The sequence below is a fragment of the Phodopus roborovskii genome, unplaced genomic scaffold, assembly GCF_943737965.1.
Source record: "Phodopus roborovskii unplaced genomic scaffold, PHOROB, whole genome shotgun sequence".
In the NCBI taxonomy this organism is placed as follows: domain Eukaryota; kingdom Metazoa; phylum Chordata; class Mammalia; order Rodentia; family Cricetidae; genus Phodopus; species Phodopus roborovskii.
Genome location: NW_026126525.1, coordinates 26,926,268 through 26,946,859, shown reverse-complemented (window position 1 = coordinate 26,946,859; position 20,592 = coordinate 26,926,268). Strand labels below are relative to the sequence as shown.

At 44.3% G+C, this 20,592-nt stretch overlaps 1 protein-coding gene across 4 annotated transcripts in view; it reads left to right on the top strand.

The window, feature by feature from the left end:
* Pdgfra (platelet derived growth factor receptor alpha) overlaps positions 1–20,592 on the top strand; it is a 45,451-nt gene that overhangs the window by 15,978 nt on the left and 8,881 nt on the right. For all 4 annotated transcript variants that reach the window (XM_051198347.1, XM_051198346.1, XM_051198348.1 and 1 more), the window contains exons 5-19: positions 576–706; positions 3,051–3,222; positions 3,315–3,504; positions 5,641–5,756; positions 7,221–7,347; positions 8,836–9,029; positions 9,758–9,852; positions 10,407–10,539; positions 12,536–12,640; positions 13,319–13,429; positions 13,627–13,780; positions 14,876–15,042; positions 17,319–17,434; positions 17,770–17,892; positions 19,854–19,965. In XM_051198347.1, coding sequence (XP_051054304.1) covers positions 576–706; positions 3,051–3,222; positions 3,315–3,504; positions 5,641–5,756; positions 7,221–7,347; positions 8,836–9,029; positions 9,758–9,852; positions 10,407–10,539; positions 12,536–12,640; positions 13,319–13,429; positions 13,627–13,780; positions 14,876–15,042; positions 17,319–17,434; positions 17,770–17,892; positions 19,854–19,965 — 2,046 coding nt within the window. The remainder of the gene's footprint in view (positions 1–575; positions 707–3,050; positions 3,223–3,314; positions 3,505–5,640; positions 5,757–7,220; positions 7,348–8,835; positions 9,030–9,757; positions 9,853–10,406; positions 10,540–12,535; positions 12,641–13,318; positions 13,430–13,626; positions 13,781–14,875; positions 15,043–17,318; positions 17,435–17,769; positions 17,893–19,853; positions 19,966–20,592) is intronic.

The window sequence follows — 20,592 nt, the reverse complement described above, 5'->3', positions numbered from 1 at the left end:
CTTAAGAATTAAGAGGTTTCAGTTTTGAAGGAAGACTATAGTTAAAGAGGCTAGCTTTCTTCCCTTTGAATGGAGGGGTTAGTTGGACTGGAAAAGTCTATCACACATTGGGGGTTGGAGCGGAAGGTTTTAGGGAGAACTTTCCATAGACACGGGACAGAAGCAAGAAAATGTCACTTGCCTCTTTCTTGTCACAACTTTATTTTGTGCTGGGGGAGGCGCTAAGGATGACTGAGGGGCAGAGCGGAGAAGTAGCAGAACTTTGAAGTGACTGGAAAGAGTAGTCATAGCCAACCTGATTGCCAGGCAACCATAGCTAACCCAAAGGCCCAGGCACATGGTGTTCTGCTTAAAGGAGATCAATTTTTACTATTGTTATTATTTTGTATTTCTTTATTATAACTACACCCCCAAGTTGGATTCAACTAAAAGGCAAGGCTTCCTAGATTTTCCAACTTTTGTCTTGATCATACTAGTTTGTATATGATGTTTTATCATTTTAAATGTACCTGATTCAGCTATAGGTTTACTTTGAGATCTTAACTACACTGGATTTCCTTTGTCTTTTATTTCAGCAACGTCAGAACTGAATCTGGAAATGGAAGCGCGTCAGACTGTGTATAAGTCAGGGGAGACAATTGTGGTGACCTGTGCTGTCTTCAACAATGAGGTGGTTGACCTTCAGTGGACTTACCCTGGAGAAGTGGTGAGTACCCCCAGATATGGAGTGCATGGGCCAACACAGCAGGACTTGAAATGCCCACATGCCAGTGGTGTTTCTCACCAATGGGCACATCCCTGGGCTTCTCCAGGGTTCAGCTTCCCTGACGCATAATGAGCACATTTGACTCCAGGGCCTTTACTTGTTCTCAATTGGGGAGAGTCTGAGATAGACATAAAGGGACCAGGGGGTTCAAAACCCACTAAGACTCCCTTTGAGGAGTCAGAAACAAATGGGGGATATTCTGTGGCTATAACACAGCAATTAAAACATTAGCAAAGCAACAACTGCCTGCATTTTGAATATTTCCTCACTGTGGAGGTAGTCATGTATCTTTGTTGTCTTGACTCATGTGCTTTGGGGTTTGAGTCATCTGATAGTGTTGTTAGGCATGTATGTTATTATGGTCTATAGTCAACAAGTTGTGCAATGGCATACAAGAACTTATTACTTCCTTCGAACTGGAACTTTGTGTGAAGTCTCATTCTGATGTTTACAGTGAGCATGTAAGAGACTTGTGCGAAGCGTATGGAATCAAATGCAGAAATGGTGTTTAATACTGTGGATGGGGGCCTCATAGGGAACAAAATACACACATACGATTCTATAGTCAATTATATGTATCACATACAGTGTACTTTTCTCCTTTCTCGTGAGTTATAAATTTCGGTACCCTGGTCTTTTTGTCACTGGACACCTTTGCTCTGCTGGCCATTCCTCTCCCATGGGTTTGCTGGCTCCACTTGCCTGCTGACCGTTCTTTTACATCCTTGTTCATCATCATTGGTGCTTGTGTAAGGCAGCATGCTCATCACTGCACAGGCGTGGAGGCCAGAGGACTACTTTTTCTGGAGTCCGTTCTCTCCTTCCACCTTTAAATGGGTTCTAGGGGTTGAACATAGGTTTCTAGGCTTGCATGACAAGTACGCTCACCCACTCACTGAGACATCTTGCTGAGTCAAGTTGGGTGTTCTTAAGCTAGATGTAATTGACTCCATGCATTGAGGAACACTCACTGTTTAGTATGTCCACATATTTCTTGCACTATAAGGTGATTTGGTACTTTTTTTTCCTTCATTCTAGATTGTTTTTACTCTTTGAGACATGAAACTTATTTTCATTTATGAGAGACAGATATTTTTAAGTAGAAACACATGATATTTGGCACACAAACACATAAAATGCTTAAACACATTTTTTTCCCCCACAAAAGTACCAAAAGTTTCTTTTTGAAACTTTGTCAGATGTGGGGTGGGGGACACAGGGAACCCTGATTCTCAGACAGAGCAGTATATTTCAGATTTCAGACAGATAAATCCTTTTGAAATTTTCATGCATAAATATTTATAATTAACATGTACTATTCTTTCAACATAGTTTGTTTTATCTACATCCCAAGTGAATAGTATAGACAGTTTACACAGATCATTGACTATCTTTCTGTCATTTATTTTTTTTATTAAAAAATGTTCTGTAATATTGGTGACTGAACCCAGAGTCACACATACTAAGCTGCTGCCCCAATGTTTTTATTTCTTCTTGTATTTTGGTTTTCTGGGGTTTACTCAGTAGTCCAGGCTGGCGTAGAACTTGCTATGTCGCTCAAATTGGCTTCAGCCTCAGGAAAATAGTCCTGCTTCCGCTTCCCACTTGCTGGGATTACAGCTGTAAGCCCCACACCTACCTCTAATATCATTTTAAAGCATGTCTTTTTTTTTTTTTCTTAAGGATCTAGATTTGGGGTTATGTTCACTATTTATTGCCATATGTGAACAATACATACTAATGGATTTCATTATAGCAATTTCATCCATGCATTTGATTATGTCCATCTACCATTAACTTTCCTCTCTTACCACTTCTACTCTAGCTGACTTCCTTCTTCTTTCAAGCTAGTCCCTTTTCCTTTTTCATGCCATTTTACAACTTGTATGTTCCCTAGTTAGCTTAATGAGAGTTGTTTCTAGAAGAGTGGGCAAAGGGCCACTGACAGGAGCCTGGGTCACTTACCAGTGTAGTAAGAGACATTGAAGAAAATGTCTCTCCTAGCAACCACTAACTGCTTCCAAGTCCACTGGGAGGAATGGGGCCTTGTTGGTTTTTATTTCTATTCTTCAGGTTTTATGTTTTAGAGCAGCTTTAGGCTCACACAAAATTGCAAAGTATAGCAATTTCCTCTGTAACCCCTGCTCCCACGTACGCTTGCCCTCCCGATGGCCAAACCTCCCATGCAGTCCACATCACTTAGAGCTGAGTCCAGCTACATCCACAAGTTTGTTTAGGGTTGCTCTGGAAGGGGTTTTTCAAACCTTAGTTTTCTTGTGTGCAGAGAAACAAAGGCGTCACCATGCTGGAGGAGATCAAAGTCCCATCAATCAAATTGGTGTACACTTTGACGGTCCCCAAGGCCACAGTGAAAGACAGTGGAGATTACGAATGTGCTGCCCGCCAGGCCACGAAGGAGGTCAAAGAAATGAAGAAAGTCACCATTTCCGTCCACGGTACCGTACTGTTTTCTTAAATGTCAGTCACTCACGGTACTTGGGATCTGTATGCAGTGATTATTATGTAACGGGAACTCTTGCTTGTGCAGAGAAAGGTTTTATTGAGATCAAACCCACCTTTGGCCAGCTGGAAGCTGTCAACCTGCATCAGGTCAGAGAGTTCGTGGTGGAGGTGCAGGCCTACCCCACTCCCAGGATATCCTGGCTGAAGGACAACTTGACTCTGATAGAGAATCTCACTGAGATCACCACTGATGTGCAGAAGAGCCAGGAAACAAGGTAAGGGAGTCCTTCCCAGGTACGTCTGTCACACGTGTCTTCTTAGAAAGATGGTGTATGTCTGAGCAGCCAGACCACACAGCCTACCAGATGAAAGCTAAGATGTGCTTACAGTCCCATCTTAATCACACTTTCGCCACACGTTAGTGATAACCTGGTAGCCTGGCAATAATACATTGATAAGCATTTAAGGCACAATGGAGAGAAAGGACCAAAAAGTTCTGTCCCCCAGTGAAAGACGGCATACTGGATCTAGCTAAAGAGAAGGAAAGGTGGGGGAATTGAATGTGCTTGGGCTTAATAGGATCCATGATGGGTCATCCTATTTCAACAGACATAGGCACTGATTTCACCTGTGAGGTAATTTACATGTAGGCCTTCCTGTAACAAAATGTCGTCACTTGAGGGTGCATCTGCCCCCAGCCAGGGTTTCACGGGAAATAAGAGTGGGGTCTAATTAAGTTTGAGTCATTTGGATCCTGGCCTTGGGTGACCGGCAGGCACTCTCATCTAAGTAGCGCTGCTTTTCCTTGCTCCTGGTGCTATCTGTCCATCAACCCTGGGTCTCTTGTGTGTCTTGCATGCTAGGCAAGCACTCTACCATTGCGCCTCTCCATTTCTCTTGTAGTTTTGAGTTGTGAGTAGAATCCAGGAGTCAGAGGGCACAGTTTATGTTTGTTTTAGACATGGTCTATAGCCGAAGATGACCTTAAACTCTCAACAATCCTCCTGCCTCACAGCTTTTAGGATTATAGGTGTGAACCACTGCACCATTTAAAGCAGCCATCATTATGCTTCTTGTTGCTGTTATTATTATTACTATTGTCTGTTTTCCTGGGACAGGGTGTTGCTAGGTAGTGATGCCTGACCTCAAACTCATAGTGACCCTCATGCCTCAGCTTTCAAGTGCTGGGAGACATAGGGTTACCCTGGCACAGCTGACATTTCACATGTGTCTGAGCAAGAATTCTAGGCTGTAAGAAAGAGAATTGTCAAGAAGGCAGGCTTGGCAGGGGAGTGGCATTGGAAAGTTGCTTGCTAATGTGATTTGAGAACCCTCCAGCACTTAGTCTTTTCATTCCTGGGTGGGGCCTGGCAGCACAAGGTGAGTGGAGTACCCTGGCTTCATGGAGCTTAAACCCAGTGGCCCCACTGGCTTTCTTGGCTCAACAAGTGTAGGCTATGAATGGCCTGGATCATTTGGCCATCCACAGCTGGGTGTGTGTAGGTGGCCTCTAAGGAAATCCAGTCCTGAAGCCAAATGGTCAGAGAGGGGACACTAGCAAAGCCTGATTTTCTACAGGTCCTGTAGAGTAGTTTGGAGCCCATGAAATGCTTTCCCACTTTAATACCATTTAATGAATTTTCAAAATGAGTGCTCTGTGTGCATAATTATCCTATTTTCTATGTAAGGAAAGGGAGGTGTAGAAAGCCCAATAATTTCTACAATTTTGTTTCATCCAACTGTTTTTGTGTGTTAGGATGTTTGATAATGACAGCCAGATGTGAAAATACTATATTTACACACACACACACACACACACACACACTGACATGGCGTGCAAAACACCTATAAGTCTGAGGGCAATTTTGGGAGTCCATTGTTGCCTTGTGCCTCCTTGAAGCAGGGTCTCTCTTGTTTCTTTCTCTGTGCTGAATATTCCAGGCTAGCTGTCTTGAGAGCTTTGGGGCAATTCTCCTGTGTCCTCCCATCTCACACTGGAGTGCTAGGGTTGTAGATGGACATCTCTGCACCTGACCTTTTATGTGGGTTCTGGGGATTGAATTCACTCCATCAGATTTGAGCAAAAAGCAGCTTTATCAACTGAGGCATCTTAAGTATTTTCATTTTAAAAAGGCTTTGTTTATTTTCATTCATAAATGAGACCTTGTCAGAGTTGGTAGCTCCTGGAGATGTCTTATCTTTAAAATACTTTGTTTTCTATTGTGTCTATGTGTGAGACTTTTCAGTGTGTGGAAGTTAGATTAAGAATTCTAGAAAAGACATTGCCCATTAGCAAGAAATGGAGACTTTTTCCTCCCCAGAAATAAAGTTTCAATCAAAGACTGTAATTGCTTAAACAATTGGTGTTTATTTGGCTACTACTTAGTAAAATAAAATTCTCTTCTTTTAAGATATCAAAGCAAATTAAAGCTGATCCGGGCCAAGGAAGAAGACAGTGGCCATTACACCATCATAGTTCAAAATGACGATGATGTGAAGAGTTACACGTTTGAGCTGTCAACTCTAGGTATGTAAAAGTCATGTAAAGATCACGTTTTCTCAGTGACTGACTGTCCTCCAAAGACAGCTTGGCTTTTGTCTGCATAGCCTTGGAGGAAAAGCAAGACCATAGGGTAGAAGCAGCGAGTAGACACGGCACATGTCAGGGGTCACGTTGTCTCTTCTGCAAATTCATGTCTAGTTTGAGCATTGCTAACCCAAAAGTCTGAAATGCTACGAAATACTGAGGGTCTAAGTGTGTACTGTTTCAAGGCTCCTGCCTCAACCTTCGAGTGCTAGGATTCCAGACATGTGCCTCCGCATGTCACTTAACATCTGAAATCTTTTGAGTATTCACATGATGTTACAAGTGGAAGACTCTGGCCTAACATCTTGTGACAGGTCAGAAAATATTCAGGTATATAAAAATATTGTATAAGATTGCCACCCGGGTATGTGTGCAAGGTGTGTTTGAGGGTATAAATGAATTACATACTTAGGCTGAGTCCTTCCCTAAGACATGTCATTAGGACTCACTTCTAAAAAGGTCTGGATCTAAAGCAATTTTGGAGGAAAAAAAATATTGTTCTGAGGAAAAATTTTAAATTAAAGTATGTATTATTTAGTTTAAATTTGTATTTAGTTTAGTTTTTTAATATTTATTTTAAATATTTATTTAGTTATATTAAGTTGAAATTATTATTTACTTTAAAGTATGTATTATTTAGTTTTTTAAATATTTATTTTAAAATATTTATCTAGTTTTATCTAGTTTAAATTATTATTTACTTTAAAGTATGGAAAAGTAAATTAAAAGTGCATTTTTTCAAGCTTATTATTATTACTTTGTGATGAAATCCCATGTTGTAAAAACAAATCAAGGGGCTAGAGAGATGATTCATAGGCTCAGAGCACTTGCTGTTCTTGCAGAGGACTGAGGTTCAGGTCCCAGCACCCACATGATGGCTCACAGCCACCTCTAACTTCAGTTCCAGGGGGTCCAGTATCCTGTTGTGGCTCCATGGGCCCCAGACATGCATTCAGTGCAAATACCTATGTGCTGGCAAAACACTTGCCTGTCTCTAACTTTTTTCACTAAAAACTGACAAAAGGATCTTTAAAACCCAGTGATGTCCCTCGGATGCATTTGGGTGAAGGCTGCTTGACTCTATGCTTTGGTCAAATCCATTAGTCTAAACCCCAAGTGCAAAGATAACTGGAGCATCCTCCTCACCTTCCAAGCTGAAGGACCACAGGCACTTCTCCCACAACCCAGTCCAGATCAAAACCATCCAGGCACAGAGCCCCCAGACGCTGACTGAAATAGCTATTAACTGAGTGGGTCTGTTTCAGCTGGAGTGTTTCTTTCTGTTTAATACAACTGGTGTCTTGAGGATCATTTCTGAAATTGTGGGAATGTTCCTTGAAGGGATGTCCCTTCATGGCCAGGGACAAGAATGGCACAGTTCTGATTTCTCCCTTCCTCTCACAGTTCCTGCATCCATCCTGGAGCTTGTGGATGACCACCATGGCTCTAGTGGGGGACAGACTGTGAGATGCACAGCTGAAGGCACACCCCTCCCGGACATTGAGTGGATGATCTGCAAGGATATTAAGAAGTATGGAAACCAGATGTTCCCTATTCTTGTGTGGTCAGAATGTTTCTTTCATGACATAAAGGAATTCCTTCCTTTCTTTCTTTCTTTCTTTCTTTCTTTCTTTCTTTCTTTTTTTTTTTTTTGTGTAGTTTTTCAAGGCAGGGTTTCTGTGTAGCTTTGGAGCCTGTCCTGGAACTAGCTCTATGGACCAGGATGGCCTCGAACTCATAGAGATCCACCTGTCTCTGCCTCCCGAGTGCTGGGACTAAAGGCCTGTGCTGCATTTGATTTCTTTGGTTGACCTCTTTTATATTTGTGATTCTTTCTTGGCTCATATTACTCACGAACTGTACCATAGGGTTCTGAAAGTGGATTCCATCTTCCGTTGTGTGTGTGCGCGTGTGCATATGTGTGCAAAGGAGTGTGTGCACATACATGTGCTAGCGCTTGTGCACACATGCACGTAATGCACATATGCACGTGTGTTCTCAAAGGGCTTTTACTTCTCCCTTTTATTCCCCATCATTTTTCTATTTCTCTTTTACAACTGTCTCTAATGTGAAGACAAGAAGGATTTTAAGAACCACTGTCACTCTAGGATTTTAACTGCACCCGCCTATAGTTTTAGCTCAGTCCTGTTATGAGACAAGGCCTCACTATTCAGCCCAGTTTGACATCAAGCTTAAAATTCTCTTGCTTTGTCCCCCCAAGTGTTGGGGTTACAGGTGTGCACTACCACCCCTGGCAGGCTCACACTTCTTATTTGGTCAACTTTGTCTTAGTGGCTACAAGGGCATGCGGACAGAAGTCCAGGCAGTGCCTGTCTGAGTGTTCACAGACACTTGTTCTTTGGAGACCAGAGGAAGGCCTGGATCCCTTGAAGCTAGAGTTGTGAGCTTCCCATTGTGGGTGCTGGGACCTGAACGTGGGTCCTTTACATGAGCAGTATGCCCTCTTTAGTGCTGAGCTGTCTCTCCAGTCCCTCTTAAGTGGGCCGGTGAACTGTGTGTTCACACTTATTCCCATGGCAACCAGCTGTGTTCAGAGTGCTTTCTGCTGCCCCCTCACCCAGGGCTGTGGGGGGGACTCTGGTGCTAGAATCTCTGTCTAATAATCTAATGCAGAAGGCTACTGCAGCCCTAGGGACCCCTTAGAAGCTCTCCCTGGGGCTGGTGATGAGGAGGGAGTGTGTTTTTGAAGGAGAGAGAAATTGAGATTATTAAACATATCTGATGCTATCTTAACAGTTTGCTTGGAGGTTCAAGATTTTAGATTGGTAGTTGTATTTTGTTGACTTTATCTGCCTCCTTCACAAACTTAGTCATCAGTATGAGATTACTCCTCTTGAGCAGGTGCAAATGAATTTTAATGTGAGTGAATATGCATGATAAAATGAGAAAGCTAACCTGCGGCAACCGCCAAATGTGTGCAAAGTCAGAAATGCGGAAGGGTCCCTGGTCTTTGTGAGCTGTGGTAATTAGGCCTCCATTTGTGTCATGTTCTCTCTAGATGCAATAACGACACTTCATGGACAACTTTGGCCAGCAACGTCTCAAATATCATCACAGAGTTCCATCGCCGAGGCAGGAGCACGGTGGAGGGACGAGTGTCCTTTGCCAAAGTGGAAGAGACCATTGCAGTTCGATGCCTGGCAAAGAATGACCTTGGCACTGGGAACCGAGAGCTGAAGCTGGTGGCTCCTAGTGAGTTTCTCAGTAGGCAGGACAACTCCGGGTCACCAGCCAAGCCCTGGCTTCCTCAGGTGGGATGTGGAATCTCAGACAGGGGTCACATAGTAAGGAAGGTCTCAAGATAGGAATTCAGCCCTGTCTGCACTTGAAACACTGGTCTTGCTTTCAGTCCCTTCATTGGCATCCACAGACCCAGCTGCATTCTCAGCGACTGTGGACATTTTTTGGTTGTCAAATATAGTATAGCTACTAAGCCTCTTTGGTTTGATTATTGCCGCTGGAGTGGAAAACAAGGAGGAAGAATCTTTTGTCTCTTGTTCCTTAGAACAGCTGAGTTGGGTTGAAGTCTTCCAAAGAAACAAAGGAAGGACTAGAGCCCAAAGACAGGAACAAAGGACACAATGCCATGTTTCAAATGCACTTTACCATGATGCTTATGAGGTGGCTGTTTCTGCAAACCAAGTCATTCCCAGCCTTCATTGTCTCTAATCAAATTGTTCAAAAGGGGATCCTTGGAGCATCTTTGGAAAAAGTGTTTTGTGCCAGGGGAGAATCACACTTCATTCAGGGGTACAAGCATTTGAGAGATGGTATTGGCCACCCCTAAAGTGAGCCGGGGAGTCTGGACACTTCCCCAACAGCAGTAAGACCTCCCTAGTCAGGCTCAGTCACTTCCTTCCTGCTCTTTGCCCCCGAATAACTGAGGAAATTCTCCACCGTGCCTCTCTTTTGCCCCGCAGCCCTGCGTTCTGAACTCACGGTGGCTGCCGCGGTGCTGGTGCTGTTGGTGATTGTCATCGTCTCTCTCATCGTCCTGGTTGTCATTTGGAAGCAGGTGAGTCTTTGGAATCATCAGAACAAAACAGTTGCCTCTTTCTGTGTTTGGTTCAGAGAACGAGCGTGATAGACTACTGTTATATGTGTGGTGGACAACCACGTTCCATACATACATGTGTGGCAGACGACTGTGTTTGAAACCTGTGTGGTGAACTGTGTTAGAAACCTGTGTGGTGGACAGTGTTAGATACATGTGTGGTAGACCATGTTAGGCACACGTGTGGTGAACTGTATTAGGCACATGTGTGGTGGACAGTGTTAGATACATGTGTGGTGGATAGTGTTAGATACATGTGTGGTGGACCGTGTTAGGCACACATGTGGTGAACTGTGTTAGGCACATGTGTGGTGGACAGTGTTAGATACATGTGTGGTGGACCGTGTTAGGCACACATGTGGTGAACTGTGTTAGGCACATGTGTGGTGGACCGTGTTAGGCACATGTGTGGTGAACCATGTTAGACCTTCCCAGGTCCAGTCACTTTGGTTCTGTGTGAAGCTTGGGTGCCTCCAGACTGCTAATTCACTAGTTATCTGCCCTGGTCATTACAGAAGCCGCGCTATGAAATTCGCTGGAGGGTCATTGAATCTATCAGCCCCGATGGACATGAGTACATTTATGTGGATCCGATGCAGCTGCCTTACGACTCCAGATGGGAATTCCCGAGGGATGGACTGGTACTTGGTAAGTTTCTGTAGGATAACCTCCCAGGATCCCAGGGTTACCCACTCAGCTTTTGCCTGGGGAAGAATCAGGGAGGTGAACTCTGCCTGGTAGGAAAGGCTCACAGAGCTGAGTGTGGTGGCTCACATTCTTCTCCTCAGCACTAGGGAGGCTGAAAAGGAGTACCGAGTTCAAGGCCAGCCTGGGCTACATAGATAGCTTGAGCATAAACTCATTAGGCCCGAGAAGGGGAAGTCAAGGTTGAGAAGTGTCTAGCCTATTTGAGGCCCCAGATTCTATCGCCAGAGCTGAAAAAGGGGTGGAATTAACTGGGCTTAGTCATATACGCCTATATGTAGCTATACCTATAGGTATTGTATACTTATAGGGAGGTGGAGGCAGAAACATCATGAATTCAGTATCATCTGAGGTACATAGGGGAGTTTCGGCAAGCCTGCGGCGCATGATACCCTATATCAAAATACCAAAACGAAAGGAACTCTTAATTGTATCATTGGAATGATTTTCCAAAGATAGAAAATGAAGTGAACTTCTGTGATTAAAAAGGACTAGCTGAGAAGTGAGATAACTCAGTATGCTATAATCTGTATATTTTTCCTTTCTATATATGTAATGTAGGATGTAAAAGTACATGCTGGTGTCGTGGTGCACAACTGTAATCCCAGTGAGGCAGGGGGATTGGGAGTTCAAGGTCATCCTTAGCTACATACAGAGTTCAAAACCAGCCTCAGCTACATGAGATCCTGTCTCAAAAACCCTGAAACAACTCCCTCTTGTCTACACACACACACACACACACACACACACACACACACACACACATCTTAGAGCAAAACATAAAAATCAAGATAGTTTGTCAAACATTTCAATCCTGGATTGAGAACAAAAATATAAAGTCCCGATGAGTTTTGTAATCACATTCTAAAATAAAATAAAAACCAGACCTAGACAAAATGAAGTTAGAGCTACAGGTTATGTCACAATCAAGGGGTTCACCAAATTCAAATGCAGTTTTGCTTATCTGTCTGTCTCATTCCAAAGCACAGCCGAACTCAGATCTCACAGAGTCACTCAAGCTGTCAGTAAGAGAGGCGGCTTCATTGTACTATACTCCTTTATTATAAATATTTCCCACCATGCTTCTCCCCAAAGGGGTGCAGAACTTAGAGAAGTCAAAAGCAATAACCCTGGGGGTGGGGGCAGGCAAAACCCCTGGCGCCCATCACTTTGTCCTTAGCCTCTTGGGCAAGTCCAACTTGTTTGAGGAACAAAACCTTTCCAGGCATGAACGCCAGAGGCATGGACTGGAAAAGAGGGCACGTCTACTCGTGCTGTCTTTTCTGCCTGGGCTGTCCATGGTCAGACTGGCTTCCGGAAAGTTTCCCCCCAACCCCCACCCAGACCATGGTTTCTTTAAGGGTGCAGACAACAGCTTTGGTTTTTTTTTTTTTTTTTTTTGGTCTCCCTACACAAAGAAGGGCTGTGCTGGCACACACAGCCTCTGGTCCAGGGACCTTCTTCCTTTAAAACAAAGGCGACTATTCCAAGTTTTCACTTGTGCGATCCTCAGAATCAGTGGCATTTGGGACACTGAGCATTTCCAGTGGTTAAGGATTTGTTAATGCAAGGGTCGTCCCTGTCTGCACCGGAGAAGCAGAAGGATGGAGAAGCAGGGGGTTTGGGCGGCAGCCATGGAGGCAGCCAAGTGCACAGGAGCCCAGGGCCTGGCGGGAGCCGATGTTCTCACCAGGGATGGCGGAGCTCTCCTCTCTCGTCTGTGTTTTCCTTCCCATTGCAAATGTTATTTGACAAAAGCAATTACACTAATTTCCTTCCCTGTGGGCTCAGTTCTTTTTTGACATGATGACTTGGAGGAATAATTAGGCTTACTCAACACAGAAAAAACACCCACCCAGCTGTACACCCTTGTGTGCTGGCCTCTGCCAGTAGAACGGAGGAGCCTGGGGCTGGCGTTGATGGCTCTGTTTGCCCACAGGTCGGATCTTGGGGTCTGGTGCATTCGGGAAAGTGGTTGAAGGCACAGCCTATGGATTAAGCCGGTCCCAGCCTGTTATGAAGGTGGCAGTGAAGATGCTTAAACGTAAGTCTTCCCAGGGATGCTTTGAACATGCAAATATCAAGTGACTGGGCAGTAAATTTAATATTATGTTGTGATTCTTCAGACTCTATGTCTTATGTGGATTTAGTCTTTGGTTTTCTTCTCAATTAGGTTTCTCTTGCTTTTTTCCCTCATTGCTAAAAATCAGATGTCTCATTTCCAGTGACTTTTTTTTCCATAAAGACTAGGGAATATGGGACTTGGAAATGGCTCAAGGGGTAAAGTGTTTTCTGTTGCAACATGAGGACCTGAGTTCTGGTCCCTCAGCATCCATATAGGAAGCCAGAAGTGGTTGTATGTTGCCATACACCAACACTGCAGAGAGTCAGGAGGAGACAGGTGGATCCTGGAAGCTTACTGGTCAGCTAGGTTAGCCAACCTGCCAAGTGCTCAATTCAGTTTGAGACTCTGTCTCAAAATAAGATGGGAAAGTAGTTGAAGAAGATGTCCTGATATCAACCTCTGACCTCCATGTATATTTGTATACACAAGAGCATACACACACACACACACACACACACACACTCATTAAAGTCTAGACTAAGAACCATCTAGAATTCTTCTTTGAGACCCTCGGTAAGGAAATATCATTGAATCACAGTGTCAGATGTGTTTGTCTGAGAACCAGGAGTTGAACTGCCATCTCCTTTACTTCAACAGCCACAGCGAGATCCAGCGAAAAGCAAGCTCTCATGTCTGAGCTGAAGATAATGACCCACTTGGGACCACACTTGAACATCGTGAACTTGCTGGGAGCCTGCACCAAGTCAGGTAGGCTCTCTGACCTGGAGCGAGCGTGTGCTGGGAACACTTAGGTTGTTCTCCTCTGCACCAAACATGCCTCATGAGTATAAAGTTCATAAATGGAACCCACTGGTTGCCTTGACTCTTTGAAAGTTCATTGGTTCTGAGCGTATGGCTTCTTTTTGTTTCCCATTTTTATACCTGACTGCATTTGGTTCCCACAGGCCCCATTTACATCATCACTGAGTACTGCTTCTATGGCGATTTGGTCAACTATTTGCATAAGAATAGAGATAGCTTCATGAGCCGTCACCCAGAGAAGCCAAAGAAAGAGCTGGACATCTTTGGATTGAATCCTGCAGACGACAGTACAAGGAGGTAAGTATGAAGGGAGCCCGCTGTGTCCTTGCCTTAGTATCATTAATGGCAAAAAGCCTGTTCTAACAGTTCCAGGCCTGTGGCTTCTTGGCTAACACCAGAGGCCATAAGGCTTGGAGTCTACCTAGCCATCCATGTCAGTGTGGATGGATACATAGCTGCAGGTGTTCCAGACTAGGTCATTATATGGGAAGGCTGTACTGATAGATTTGAGTAACAGTGGGGCTGGGATCCTCCTGAAAACATTTCTCTACTTTGTATGTGATTCCTTAGGACACATAAATGCAGCTCTGGCCAGGGAAATCTAGATTTGTGCCTTGCAAGGAGCTGTTGGTTCTTGCTGAACTTGGGCCAATGATGCTCACTTGTCTCTACTGCTAAAACTTCCAAGTCTGTTAAGACTATGTATGTGAGGTTCTGTAGGATCAGAAAGTCCAAGGATCTCCCTTACTTAATGGGCCACAAATGGTTGCTCAGTTTATCGAGTTGCAGGAATTTTGTCTGTCTGAGCCACATGGCCACGTGGCTACTTAACTGACAGAGGATAATGGTGAATTATCCTTACTGTCATGAACTTTTCAACCCTTCAATGTACCAGACCCAGAGCATTTTGTGTGTTTTGGGGGATATGGACCTCGACTTCACTGAGGCTCTTGGGGATGTCTCTGCTACTTACACTGGGGACAGAGAAGTAAAACATGAAGAATCATGGCAGCTACCATTTGCGAAGCCCAGCTTACCCTGTAGTGTTTCCCTTCCATGTAGACAGTATTGATTTTGCAGACTTTAGAGAATTGCTTCCTCCCAGATGGGCATTTTCCTTCCACATCATCAAAATCATCCTTCCTTCTCAGTGCATCTGGGATTGAGATGACCCATGCATTTGTGACTGATTAATATTCATCTGTCTGCCTGGACTCCCCCTCTCCCCATGCACAGCGTGCACTGCACATGGGGATTATATATGCTCATCCCTGAGACCCTGACACCTCCCTCAATTAATGGCACTCTGTAGGTACCCACATTAGCATGCCATCTACTAACTGACCAAATTAGAGGCCACTTGGGGTGAAATGTTCTTGTCTTTTTTTTCAGTTATGTGATTTTATCTTTTGAAAACAATGGTGACTACATGGACATGAAGCAAGCTGATACCACACAGTATGTCCCCATGCTCGAAAGGAAAGAAGTCTCTAAATACTCTGACATCCAGAGATCGCTGTATGATCGGCCGGCCTCCTATAAGAAGAAATCTATGCTAGGTAAAAGTGCCCGTGCTCATTCTGGCGAATGTGATCTGTCTGTGGTTTGATGTGACACTCAGAGGAAGGGTAGCTGGGATGAGGGGCTACACCTGTCAGACTGTGTGATCCTTAAGAGCAGGCTGTTCAGCTGGGACAGATGTCTTTTGTAGATCTGTGGTGTGTGAGTGAGAAGAATAGCGACGGGGTTGGTGATGTAGCTCTAGTGTGTACACAGTTCATTCTCCAGCACTGGGAAAAAAAAAGAGTATATAGTATTATAAAAATAAAAATCAAAGACAGATATGTAATTAATTTCTCAAACTGAAATGTAGTTGCTTTAAATAAATAATTCATTGTGCTATAATGATCTTTTCTTGTTAACATGTCTTTTGTTAAAAAAATGGAAGTGGTGATAATTGGTGTTTCCCCCCCCCCACTCCCATGGCCAAACTGAAAGCTGGCAATCTTACATAGTTTCCTTATGTTCTCCACCCCCCCCCCCCATGTGCGATAGTCCTTGTTTTTAACTTTCCTAACATACAATTTGTGATGGTAACCAGAGAGTTGTGAGTTTGAGGTTAGATTTTTCTGACGTTTCTGTTGGCTTTTGTTTGGCCTTTCTGCTTTGGAAACAGAAAGCGTATGTGGTGGGGATGAATTCATGTGTCATTTGTCAACTCCAGGGTGCCACATGGTGATGCCATGCCAGATGGACCACCTCATGCCCGCTCTGGGGTGGCCCCTCCAGGGCTCTCGCTTAACCACACACTCGAAGTGAGCAGTGTCTAGATAAGCCTGACCTTTTGTGATCCCGCTTTTGGGGGTTCCTGCTGCTCATGAGCAGCTGCAGAACTGTTCAGCCGCTGTGGAGATGGTTTTAAAATAAAAACATCTCTAATGAGCTCTGAATGCTTTGAGGGTTCTTAGGCTGAAGGTACATTCCATGATAAAAAAAAAAAAAAATATGTGCTTGTTTTGTAAGAACCAATATGCAATAGTATTTTGCATATCTGCAGTTCCATTCACTTCATATTGACAAAAGGGTGAACTTCCAAACACGTCTTAAAGTTTACCCAATGAGCACTATTGGAAGCAGAGCTTTCTTTCCACTCCCATATGGTTAAAAATAGTTTACATTGCTTCCTGGGCAGAGCTGGTGAGCCTGAGTCATTCTCGGCCTGGGTCCTGCTGGCAGGCAGACCATAGTTTTCTGGCCTTCCCGTTGCTGGCTGGAAAAAATATGAATGGCTGAAGCTGCTCATCACTGGCCCGAAAATCATTGAGAAGGACTGCAAACTGTTGGCCTAGATTGCCTTCCTGGAAAACTCTGGTGCCCTTCCAGATGGGATAAATGGGGGAAAGTGGACAGGTTACAAGGGGAGGTCAGTGCCTGGCCATGGGCACTGTCCTTGAAGACAGCCGCCTGGTCTGTTTGGTTGGTTGATTTGACTGGCAAAATATACACAAAGTAAAAAGGGCATGAATCAAACCTCAGGTTTGCCACAGATGATTTCAGTGTGTGTGCCGTCTACAAGATGGCTGAGGTGATGGTGACTAGGGGGAAGATGAACTCCAAGGGCAAATGGAAGTCTGTATGTGAGAATCCATGGAGGAGGTTGACTTGACTAATCATTATGCATGTGACTATCTGCCCCCCAGGTGTGCATTTGTGCACACAGGCTGGGTGTCTCTTTTCTGAAATGCTTGGGACTGAATGTGTTTTGAATTTTTTTTTCAGATTTTGGAATATTTGCATATACATAATGAGATATCTTAGGGGTTGGGAGCCAAATCTAAATAGAAATTCCTATCTGTTTCATACACACCTCAGACACATAGCTGACAGTAATTTTATACAATATTTTTTTTTAGTGTGCTTGTGTTTTGACTATGATCTGTCATATGAAGTCTGGCATGGGAATTTCTACTTTTGCCATCACACTGGTGCTAAATAAGTTTTGTGTGTTTGAAGCATTTTAGATTCAGGATTTTGGGTCAGGAATGCTCAACCTGTATATATTTCTTTTGGAAGGAAGAGCTATTATTTCTTCTTTCTATTTTTATAGTGCTGGAGGTTGAAATGCATGCTGGGCAAATTCCCTGCCACTGAGCCACACCCATAGCCTCCTTTGCATAGTTTCTGTATCCTGTGAAGTCTAGAAACTATGGGAAAATGCTTTTGGAGGGGGTCTTTGGACAAACTCCTGCAAGCTGCCAAACCGGGGGGGTGTGTCAGAGTCCTGGGGGTCCCATGTTTATAGCCAACACCAACACATTTGATTCCTTTCCCACAGACTCAGGAGACAAAAGCCTCCTTTCCAATGATGACTCCGAGGGTCTAACTTTGCTGGATTTATTGAGTTTCACCTATCAAGTTGCCCGAGGAATGGAATTTTTGGCTTCCAAAAATGTAAGTCCAAGGCACAGAGACCTCTCCAGACCCAGCCACAGATTCAGAGGGAGGGGACATGGAAAGAAGTGCTGGGAGAAAGATCTTAGAGTAGCAAGGAAACTGCCTTCTCAGTTTACCTGCCTCTCCCTGCCTTCCCCAAACTGGCTGCATGTCTCCCTCCCTCCCTCCGGTACCCTTCATTCCTCAGGAGGAGTCAGAATTGGGAGAGAGGGCGAGTTCTTCCTGCCAAAGCACCCTTCAAATGCTACCATGGAGTGGCCTGTCTTGTAGAAGCGCTGCTACCTGGACTCAGCTGGAGCTGTTCTGAAGTGGTCTCTTTCTTTCCAATGTAGTGCGTCCACCGGGACCTGGCTGCCCGAAATGTCCTTCTAGCACAAGGGAAGATTGTGAAGATTTGTGACTTTGGCCTGGCCAGAGACATCATGCATGATTCCAACTACGTGTCAAAAGGCAGCGTACGTTCCCTCTACCCTTACTGTTTGACCCCATGCCCTTTAATTTCTGAAGTTGTCTTATTTCTTAGTTCACGAGTCATAGTATTGAAATAGGTTCACAAGGTTCATTAGCTGGCTCCAGAGGTCTCAGTAGGGAAACCTTAGGCTTAATGAATACCCTGGTATCAGCTCCACGGGATAGCAGAGCTGCTGTTTGGTCAAGTTTATCGTCTATCTCATACCTTAATTTCTCAGTAGCATCATCCATTTCCTAAATTGCTACCAGGGAATAATTTTAGGTAATTCCTATAAAGTGCTATAGACAGTACTTGACATGGAGAAGCACCCAGCAGGGGCTGGAGAGATTGCTCAATGGTTAAGAAGAGCACTTGCTGTTCCTCCTGAGGTTCTGGGTTCAGTTCCTAGCCCTCACATGACAGCTCACAACTGCCTGTGATAGCTACAGGTCTTGGGATCTGATGCCCCCCCCCACTGCTTTTTTGACTCCCATGTACTCTAGGCATGCATGTGGTATACAGACATTGAAGGCAAAACACCCATACATGTAAAATTAAAAATGAACAATTAGATACACCCAGTGTTAACTCCTAATAAGTCAAGTATGCATATGAACATGCAAGCATGCATTTCCAGGGAGATCTCTAGTGCTGAAGTTCTTATCAGCTTTCCAAGAGGCAAGTTTAAGCTTTAGATTAAGATTGCTGGAGTTAATAGGAGAGTTCAGTTTCCTTAAAGATAGTTTCATTATCTACATGACCCACCCTCTCCATCTCTTCAACCTGTAAGCACATGAGTAGTTTAGGACACATCTGACACCTGGAGGTATGATTATGTGTCACTCTGTTCCACTGGTGTAAGACAGATCACAGGCTAAATCATCTGCTTAGGCAGGACAGTGGCCTCTCTCTGTCCATGTCTGTGTCTCAGACTCATGACTCATGCTCATGACCGTAGCTGTGGCTCTTCCGAGGTGCCTTGAACAAGTTGCAGAACTTGGGTGGAAATGATTTCTCACCTAAGGTTATGAACGGCTGCTGCTGTTTTCTTAGTATTCTGGGAGGGGGAAGAGCTGAGGGATGCTAGCCTGAAGAATGCTTCGTCTAGACTTACTATTTCAGCTGAAGTTTGGACCAGCTTTGCAAAAGAGACAATTCTCAGTGTCTTGTCTTTTGATGGTGGAAAATAACCACTTACTTCTTAGAGTTTGGAAGTTGTCATTTATATACAGGTAGCTATCTGGTTTTAGTTTTGTTCTTAGGGTTACCCGAAAACAGGGGGACTGGAGCCATGGATCAAAGGTCACAGTATTGGTAAATTGAAAGTTGAATGTTTTTAGTATATTATTCCTTCAGAAGAGATAAGAAGGGGCATTGACCATTCTTTGTTCATTATTATTGTTAAGAATCTACACAATAGGCTAGAGAGATAGCAGTTAGTGAAGTGCCTGCTGTAAAAGCATTGGCATCTGAGTTTGTTCTCCAGAATTTATGTAAAAAGCCAGACTTAAGGGCTGGTGCTGTTAATCCCAGTGCTGGGGAGGTGGAAATAGATCCCTGAAGCTCCTTGGCTAGGTAGCCTAGCTGAATTGGTGAGTCCCCAGGCCAGTGAGAGGTTTTTCTCACAGAGAAAACAAACAAACAAACAAATCATAGGTGGTCTATTATTCTGAAGAACAGGAGGCCTTTGGCCTCCACACGCATGTACACACACACACACACACACACACAGGCGCGCACACTCACGCACGCATGCATGCACCATCATACATGTGAACATACATACATATATATGTACATGCACAACATACCTAGCTGCCAGTGAATAGTAAACACATGAGCGACATGATGCAGGCAAGAACTTTAATGCATTATTCACAACTCAGGGAAAAGCCCTTTGCATTTCCACTTCTTCAGACATCGGAGCATAGCCTATGGGTTAATTTCTTCTCTCCTTCTCTACAGACTTTCCTACCTGTGAAATGGATGGCTCCAGAGAGCATCTTTGACAACCTCTATACCACGCTGAGTGATGTCTGGTCTTACGGCATTCTGCTCTGGGAAATCTTTTCCCTTGGTATGGGCTTAACTGTTCTGCTAGTTGGGCTTATCCTGAAGGGTAATGTGTCTGTCTCAGGTCCAGGATGACACACGCAGTGTCAACTATTCACACTGCAGTTGTTTCATTCCACAAGTCTGCCTTTATCATGTCTGATGTAGGCTGAGTGGACCCAGAGGAGTCTTTGGGGGATGTTTCCTCAACCCTGGTCACTGTCCCTTTTTCTCTCCTGGGTTGTGTTAGAGTGATTTGCTCCCATGGAAAGGGCTTCTGATGACATCCGCCTTTTCATTTTGGACTCCAGGCTAGATAGTTCACTGATAGCTTCCTTTCCTTTCCTTGATGATGAACAAAGCCCAGGCAAAAGGTGATGTGGCAAGGAAAGGGGTGTAGCTCCCCATCTTGAGGAGATAAACCTCCTTAACATTTGATCACTGGTCACCATGGCCTGGACACAGGTGCCTGCTGCCAGGGGAAGGTTGTAAGTGAATGATGAGATATGACTGTGACCTTTAGGGACATATGGGCTACACAGCTAGAGGTAAACCCTATAAGCTGTAAAGTGGGTTCCTAGGAAGGGAAAAAAAAAAGGGGGTCTTGGAGTAAAAGCGTGCCTGTGTGCTCAGGGCACTACACTGGACCTGA